This window comes from Typopeltis vanoorti, chromosome 6, assembly GCF_054136105.1.
Source record: "Typopeltis vanoorti isolate ZY-2024b chromosome 6, IOZ_Tvanoo_1.0, whole genome shotgun sequence".
Taxonomy (NCBI): Eukaryota; Metazoa; Arthropoda; class Arachnida; order Uropygi; family Thelyphonidae; genus Typopeltis; species Typopeltis vanoorti.
In genome coordinates this window covers 72,937,984-72,947,308 of record NC_143554.1, presented here as the reverse complement: position 1 = coordinate 72,947,308, position 9,325 = coordinate 72,937,984, and the positions used below count along the sequence as shown (strand labels likewise).

Here is a 9,325-nt window from a genome sequence, read left to right as displayed (position 1 = left end):
ATTTTTAATCCTACAACTCCGACCGACAGTGGCTCTTCCTTTTTAGCTATTGGAGAGTTTGAGTTTTGACGTCACTTAAATGACGTCGGTGACGTGAAAACTTTCTGGGAAGTAGCTTTCGTATTCAACTATTTTTAGCTGCAGGAGTCAAAGTATACATACGTAAATAAACGTAACTCTGTTGAGTTGTTGAGAAATATTTGTCATATTTTACTCAGGTTTCATATGAACACAGTGAACTTTAGCTAATTATTTATATGAGTGTAATGTTATTTTCACAGACAGCCTTGCCTCTGAATGTTATTGTTTACATCACACTGGAAATACGTTTCGTATTTGGTGTTATCGAGTAGGTTGCGCCCTCTACTTTTGATGGAATTTCTCTCGCTGTTAAGCAGAGAGTAGTGATTTACCGCAAAACACAAAGGCTATAAATGAAGTATTTGTTTAATAATCATTTAAAAATGCAGAATCAAGAGTAGATTATCTGTGCATTTCTAATAAATATGGTTTGCAGCTGGATATTAAGGTGGAGTTTGGTCATTTTTGCAGTGCTTACTGGACACCTAACAGCATATTATAGACTTCAGCCATGTAAGTGATCTATTTTTTACTCCTTCCATGTTTTCGTACAGTTAATAAAACTTATGATATCTAACATGGGAAAAATAATGTTATCGAAATAGCAGTAGATCACAATTAATTAATTACTCTTCAGCATAGAGTAAAAGCATATGATACTAGCCTACTTTTGGATAAGCATAGACGTAGTCTAAACCATGTGACTTAGTATGCGGTGCATTTGAGGCGTTACCGGAAGTGATGTCACTATGGCGATCAACACACCACTACGCGGAATATTAAAAACAATTTGAGGATATATGCATAATTTTTTTAAAATTAAAATGGCTTCAAGTTATTTTAATATGCTTTCTCTTAGTAGATTTTCTTGAAGTGGATATCTTGTCATATTATTTTGATTGTTTACTTGTTTGTTGTCCTATATTTATTTTCGTAGATTTTTTTTCCCTACAGTTTATGTGTGCACATGTTATATTAAGAAATTGAGCTAAAATCAGCGAATTATTATTATTATTATTATTATTATTATTATTATTATTATTATTATTATTATTTTGAGGAATAGGATGTTTTGTACGTAGGCGTGTTTTTGAGGTGGGGTTGAGATGTAAGGTATGTGATAGTATGATATTTTTTGAAGCAAACTACGTATTTTGTGGAGGCAGGTGAGTGTGGTAGTGTGCTTTTTACGGCGGAGCGAAGTGTGTGTGTGTGTGTGTTTTGAAGTGGAGGGCAAGGTCCTTGTTTTTTGCGGTGGCTGGCAGGATTGGTGGGTGAGTTTTGTAGGGGAAGAAGGATGGTTTATTTATTATTATTATTATTATTATTATTATTATTATTATTATTATTATTATTATTATTTATTTTAGTTGTTATTATTTTTTGAGGTGATGAAAGTTGGGGTACATTAGGATAGTTCTCTAGGGCCACAGGCCAGAAGAGGTGTTTGGTTCTTGGCGCACGTGTTTCTGTTTTCGTTTTCTTTCTATTTTATGTTTTGAGGTGGCGATTTGTTCGTTTTTCTTACGCTAAGTTGTCAAGTTACCTCTCTGAGGGCGCCAGGATTTCGAGAAACACATCTCTCCACCGTCCGTCCCCCCCCCCAAAAAAACTGCCGCTAGCTGAAAGACACTCACCCACCCGATCCCACCTAAAAAAAAAAACACATCTTATCATACACACGTACCCCACAAAATATCCTCTACATATGTCATTACTGAGCATAGGATTCTTTGTATATGTTACTTTCTTGTTTTTATAAGTGAATGTGTATTTTTTTTCTTATTTGATCAGATTTATTTTGAGTGCATTTTTTAATGGTGTCAGTCTATTTTTATTGTAGGTTTACATATGTAATATGTGGCATTCTTGTTCTATTTTTACCGAGTTTGTGTCCGTTTCTGAAATTCGATATTTGCCCGCGTAATTATTGATGGTCTTCCTCTTGGCTGTGCATCGATCGTGGGAATAACTCCACAAACGTGTCTTCTTACTCGATGATTTTCATTATCCAGTGTGTGAGACCACAGTCTCTCATGTGTTGGGGTGGGAAACGCTACCATATTTCTCCTGTCTAGCATACTTTCTGGGTTATCTAAATCATGGGCCCACCGAAGGTATTCATATTGATGCACACCATACTTTGACAACCTGTAATTTTTTGTAGGCGGGATTCTCACTAAGGGGGATTGAAATTCTTATTTTAGTCGATGTTTCATGGGACGATGCATCTATTACAACAGGTACGTCCCAGGAAAAGTTTTTCTTTTCTTTTAATATTTGAAAGATAATGCAACAATACCAATAAAAGAACCGTGTTTTACTAATAAAAGAAACATCACTACAATTTAGCGGTTATGATACCGTTAAAATGTAGTGAGCGAAAAAAAAAACCGACTAATATTTCTAACATGGCAGGATATTCATTCGATGCTTACCTTTGCAATCGGGATAGTTGATTATAATACTCAGTGATATTTAATGATATTGTACTTCAAATTTGTTTCAGTTATTGAGATAACACTTACTGAACTAAACATTATTATCCATTGACATGGCTTCATTGATTTTTTGTATTATTTTATTCCTAGATTACATCAATTACTATTGTACACTGTCAGAGCAAACGGTGTGGTTCAATCTTACCTCAACTGGTCTTAAGTCTGCCGGAATTTTACAGACTCAGGGTTTTTATGAAGTTAATAGAAACTGCCTTATAATACTGAATCCCCCTCCAGGCTATGGCATCATAGTTTCCATCAGACAAATAGACTTTGAGAAATGTGAAGATTATTTAGAGGTAAGGGCTTTTTTCTTCCTGTCCTCTTTATGAAACGATGCGTTATTATTAACATTAAAAGTATATTAAAATTGAATCGCTAGCTAGCAATGCAGTGCCAATTAATATTACGTCAGCTCATTGTTTCAATTTTAAACCATGTCCTAATTTTTGAAATTTGCGATCTCTTGATGGTCAATGATCAACACTTTAATCATAGCATCATCATCCATCGCCTTCAAAGTGAATTAAAAATACGCTCTTTTTTTATTCCAATATTAAAAAAAATACAAATATACCTTAGGTAACATCCCATTGACTGCATTTTTATTTAATCTAAACTGAACGTAAGTTATATCTCTTCTTTAGATTGTTCACGCAAATGAGAAGCTGTGTTTGTACTACGACGACATAAATGAATCAAAATCGTACTTCACAGACGGACCGATGAAGCTAAGATTTAAAACAAGAAAACGAACGTTCTCCTGGTCAGTTTATCGATATGCCTTTCGACTCACCTTCACCGGATTCAGCTGTAAATTTTCGTGAATTTCTTCTTTTAATAATACCAATCAATGCAATTATTTGTATTTTTTATTGGATTTCAAATTTAGTTTAATACTTGGAAATCAAATCATTGCAATAATCTTATGATGCATTACTGTTAGAGTATATATTTTTGGTTGGTTTCCCTGTTTTCCTCATTCAGATACTAACTGTGGGTCAGATAGATTTAAATGCAACAACGGTAGATGCATTTGGAAGCATCTAATAAACTACCCTCATAATACCTGCGGAGATAACAGCAAACCTGATGATTTTTTTATAGGTAACTTTTAACTTTTCCTATGTACATATTAAGGATTATTAAGAATACAAAGTGTGACTTTCAAGATTCCTTGAAAGTCACAGAAAACATCTGAAGCTTTTATTAAATCATATTTTAGAATTAAATTTATTTTGACTTGTAAGATTACCCTATACTTCTACTAATGTGAACAGACAACGCTTCATAAGCAATACAGACATATCTCCGTCATATGAGACTTCAGGTTCAAGACCGTTTAGTGAATCACTGCCTTCCCCCCCCCCCCGTAGATGTATGTAATGATTTAATAACATTTTTAAGCAGTCATATATGAGCATCAATGACGTAAATAATGCATCGACTTACGTCAGTTACTCAAAAAGAAGAAAAAAAGAATTAGAATGTTCTTAACCTTTTAGAAGTCGCGGTCCTATAAGTATCCTAAAATATTTTCGTGGCTCCCTAGTTTGTAGTAACATAATAATAATAATAATAATAATAATTTAGTTTATTTTAAAAAAAAAATAGTGGTTTTACTTACTGATTATAATAACAAAAAATAAAAATCAGAAAACAGAAATCAACTTTATTTAAATGCATTTTAATGAGACCTCTGTTGTTGAACATCTTTACTAATTTGTCTAATCTTGCTTCAACTGTGTTACTCAATGCTATTCGCATGCAGGAGTTTATTTCTTTGTTTCGTTTTAATATTTACCATTGTGGAAAATCCTTTTTCACACAAATATGTAGAAACAAAACGCAACAAATGTTGATTGGCAATAGTAAACAGGTGCAGATATTCCTTTCGGATATGTATCCAAAATTGAACCAAACTTTTCTTCTTTACGAAACTTTTACTTATTTATTTATTTCTAACAGCTACTGCATTCTTCTGGTTTTTCAGTTCATCATTTTTTTCTTAAATAAAAAACTCTGTTGGTTTATCTTTATATTGCTGATGCTTCGTTTCTAAATACTTTCTTAATTTATTTGGTTCCAGACATTCATTTCAGAGGTTTTTGAATTTCATCTATTTCTATACTAATAAATCTGATTTTTATATAACGTTATCATATTTCTTTTGTTTACTTTTTACTTATTTTTTTTTTTACATTTACGACTGGCTTTATTTACTGTTTCACGCGAGTTTACATCATCCTTGAAATTATCAATATTACTATTTTCACGTGTTCATTTTGAACTACCAGGTGTATTTATATTTATATTTAGGAAATCAAATAATGTTCTTTATTTGCTCATTTTATACGGGAGGTAATTTTAAGATCATTTTAATAATACAGAGGTATCTCGCTAATCCGAACTAATAAAAACCGAGCTCGTTCGGATTAGCGAAAAGTTCGGATTAGCGAGTTTTACCCCAAGAGACAACAATAACTAGTGTTTAAGACAAAATAATCAGATTCTAATGACACATCAATTTAATTCTGTAAATAAATGAATTAACTGATAGAAAAAAATGCTACTGTCCTGTAATATGAAACTTAAAAATAATACAGTACACAAGTTTATTTTAATAAAAAATTTAGTTTGTATGTACCTGGATTGTTGAGGATTCTGATTTAATAAAATTGCATAGTTCAGTACATAACTTAATCTGCGTAAAAATATCACTTTCTTGTAAACAACACACACACAAAAGAAAATGTTTCACAAAATAACACTAAAAATATATTTTTTTAATTTCTTTATAAAAAAAAGTTACTGATTTTCTTTTGCTTCTTGGAAGCTAAACGTTTTTCGAATGCTTCTTCTCAGAGCTGCATTAGGAATAAAATTTTGTGGAATGGTGTATCATTCTGCTTACTATACACATATTAAAAATGTCAACTGCTTCTTCATGATTTAATTTTTTTTCTTCGAATTCTTTATCGTCATCATCGTCTGCTAATTCATTCTGTAGTGTCATATTTATAATTTCAGCATCTGATTTGATTTCAAATTCACTTTCGGTTCTACCTGTGATCCATTCCGTAATATCTATTTGTGAAATTTCAACATTTGGATTTATAATTCTAACCAAATTATGCACGTTTTGAATTTCCGCTTTTTGTGTATCATCGTAGTTATCTTCATAAATTCTAGAAGGCCACTTCAAAGTACAAAGTACACCGCTGTCGAGAGTCATGAAAAAATAGGCCTACAGTATGACCGTACAATCGACAGTATGAAAAAAATACTGTACTGTAATAATAATAAATTAAATAATAATTGTTAAAATAATGATTAATAAATAAAAAGAATTATACACAAAATAATAATACGTAATAAATAAATTTTTTTTTCCTTTCAAACCACAGTTCGGATTACTGGAGGGTTCGGACTAAAGAGGTTCGGATTAGCGAGATACTACTGTACTATACTGTGGTTCATTTAAGATCATTTTAATAATACTGTACTCTTGTTCATCTCTATCCTTATCCTTATAAGGACTGGCTTAAAGGGGCGAAGCAAGAATACTTTTCATCTTCCCCGTTATCTGTAGAGGACAGTGTATGGATAAGGTGTTATTGAGCTATTAAATTAAATTAAAGCTCTGATCATGGCAGGAGGGTAACAGCAATAGCCGAGCCTCAGTTAGAACTTCATTAGCTACAGCATTGCCATCAATTACCCTCCAAGGGTATTGGATTGAATGAATCAATCACCGCATCTCACGGTCGATTGATTCTTCCTTAACCATACCTTGTTCATCTCTCCTTATAGTCCTTATAAGGACTGGCTTAAAGGGGTGAAGCAAGTATGCTTTTCATCTTCCCCGTTATCTGTAGAGGACAGTGTAGGGATAAGGTGTTATTAAGCTATTAAATTAAAGCTCTGATCATGGCAGGAGGGTAACAGCAATAGCCGAGCCTCAGTTGAAACTTCATTGGCTACAGCTTTGCCATCCATTACCCTCCAAGGGTATTGGATTGAATCATATCCCAAACTCTAGATTACACAAAACTCACTTATTAAGAAATATTTTAAAAATAAAAATGTATATTAACATTACCTAAATTTATTATCTAATTTTCCTAAATATTATAATTTCTTTTTCAAATTTGCCTTTTATTTTAAATTTAATATATTATAATAAATTTAATATTTAGTATAGCACTGAAAGTTTCGAAAAATAATTTCACACAAGTAGCACAACGTTACGTTCTATCCATTCGTACTAGTATTGTTTAAAACTTCAGAGAATCACTTCTATCATACGTCCAGTGGGCAGATATCACGGCTTGCAGTGTTGCACAGAAGCGAAAAGTCGACTTATGGCGCCACCACAAAAGAAACTACTGCATCAAACTGCATAATTCAGATTACTAATACAAAACGATGCAAGTGTGAAACCAAAGTAAAATAAAGAGGAAAAAATAATTATTTTAAGAGATGTCAAAATTTTAAAAACTAGAAACTTTCTATATATTTTCCGCGGCTCCACGGTTAAGAATCACTGAGATTGTCACATCTACTGATAACTGTGTTAATAAATTTTAACTTTAAAATTTTAAATTTTAACGCAGGCTAAACTTACCTTACAGCAACAGCAGTAGGATAAATTTAGCCTGCGGTCTATCTCAGTGTTCGATAAATACCATCGTCACGAAATTTAAAAATTTTAATCTTAGTATCTCACGTACTTTTTTTTTTTTTTAATGTTGAGCTCATACACTAGAGGTTGACTGATCAACCTATAGTATATTAGTACAGTGTGTGGGTAGTGGGTTGGGAAAGGAGGAACTTGTTTACATTTGATTTAAATGATTGTAAATTGTATTCCTTGGGAAATACGTCAGAGGGACGACTGTTCAATAATATAGCAGTTGCAGGGATGAAGGAAGAGGAAAAGAAACTTGTTCTGTGAGTTTCAAGGTGCCCTGTGACCTGTGATCTTGACCAGCAGCTGCACGTGTTCCAATGGACTTAGTACTAAGTGTGGAAATTATTGATGTTATTTCAGATGAGCATTTCCAATGGAAATATTTGTAGAATATACATATTACGGAAACCAAACGTCTGTGCGAAAGTGCCGGGAGTGAGTTGGTAAGAGATGGGTCAATAAGTCTAATTGCCTTCTCTGTATTTTTAGGACCATGTACGGCTTTGTTTTATGAATTTTAATTATTGAATATATTGTAATATTTGCTGAGTTATGATGCTAATCCGTATTATTTATTTATTAATTTTCTTTCTGCAGGTCAGGAACCCGCGTCCATCATAGTCTTAATCTTCATTGCAGAGATATTCATTTTATTTATAATTCTTATTGTTCGACGGGAACGCAAACGTTCTGCATCATCCACTACAGAATCCAATGCTAATAGAATCGCCAGTGGATTTCGTTTCGTCCCCCCTCGCCCTCCTCCTCCCCCTCTTGCAGTCAGCGAATCCACATCCCCAGCAGATCAGTCGTCTCCATCAGCACCACCTTTACCTTCCTTACGGCAACCTAGTACAACTCCCAGAGAATTTTCGGACCTTTCACCGCCTCCGTACGAAGTGGCAGTAAAGTATTTCAAAGACAAGCCAGTCTATCATTCTACAGATAAGTCGGATACGACCAGAGATTTAACTTCTTTGCTACCCACTAGTGGTTATCATAAAAATAACTGGAATCCACAAAATAACCAAGGGTGTTCTGATAATGAACTCTTTCCACCTCCTCCCCCTTACAAAGAATAAGAAAAAATAATTTTCTCCTCCTTTGGATCCATATTTGATAAAATAATAATCCATATTGCATTCATTTCTTTTTCCAGCGCTTTCACTGCATGCGGGAACCCTTGACATGGTTCTGTGAAACTGGAGAATCGGTCGAGGTTGAACTTTTTGAACTCTTCGATACCCATCCGCTATTACTAGTCATAAGTATTAAAATGGAGTTCATAATTTTGCCGAACTGGATATAAGTGAGAGCCGTGTACATATATTACAGGGGAGTCGTGGACAATTCTAATATTCTTGACAATGACTTGAGATTGTCTTTCAATGCATGTTTCATATAAACCTTATATGTTATAGTACGTACTTCATGAGTACTTTATTATTTCAAAACATACAATATTAATATTTGTGAAAATTGCTCCATTTTTTTTTTTTCAAAAAAATAATTGAGACCGGCTAACTCATCTTCAGTTGAAAAGCTCTGATAAAGTTTTTCGTATCTAAGACGGGATTTGAACCGAGGTCTTTATAACCAAAGGGCATCATTGAAACCGACTGCGTCTCTGTATATAACTTGTATATATGAAATTTGTAGAATAAGCAATATTTTTAACATCTGTGATGTACTGAAAATTGAACTTGTTTATTTTTGTATATGATCTTCTAAACGATTTGTTTATAGAGATTTTTTGTTTAGGATTTTGTTAACTAAGGTAGAATTTGAGGATGGAGCGATACTCCGTTCTTCAAAGACGCAAAAGGAGATTAATGTTCAGTCTGCTGTATATATTAGCCTTTTCGCTATGTAATAAATATTTATAATACGCCTTTTGTGTGTTTTCTTGTAACTCCCACCCACAAATGCTTATAAACCTATAGCAGGTTAGAACAGTTGGTAGGCAAAGGTTTTTATTTATTTTGGTATAATCTGAAGCCTGCTCTCCACTCCAAGGAACTCATTTTCAAGCTAATTCAAGCTTCCAACA

At 33.2% G+C, this 9,325-nt stretch overlaps 1 protein-coding gene across 1 annotated transcript; it reads left to right on the top strand.

The window, feature by feature from the left end:
- Positions 1-283: 283 nt before the first annotated feature.
- Positions 284-9,120, top strand: LOC150105566 (uncharacterized). Its single transcript, XM_090394914.1, has 5 exons — positions 284-594; positions 2,673-2,881; positions 3,230-3,395; positions 3,570-3,689; positions 7,873-9,120. Exons 1-5 carry the CDS (start codon positions 507-509, stop codon positions 8,355-8,357), a joined length of 1,068 nt encoding a protein of 355 aa, XP_090251040.1. The 5' UTR covers positions 284-506; the 3' UTR covers positions 8,358-9,120.
- Positions 9,121-9,325: the final 205 nt, after the last annotated feature.

Bases quoted from the DNA above. Each gene is read 5' to 3' on its own strand.
- LOC150105566 (XM_090394914.1), top strand. From the start codon at position 507: ATGGTTTGCAGCTGGATATTAAGGTGGAGTTTGGTCATTTTTGCAGTG. The intron at 595-2,672 runs GTAAGTGATCTA...TTTTATTCCTAG, and splicing joins ATATTATAGACTTCAGCCAT to ATTACATCAATTACTATTGT. The intron at 2,882-3,229 runs GTAAGGGCTTTT...TCTCTTCTTTAG, and splicing joins AATGTGAAGATTATTTAGAG to ATTGTTCACGCAAATGAGAA.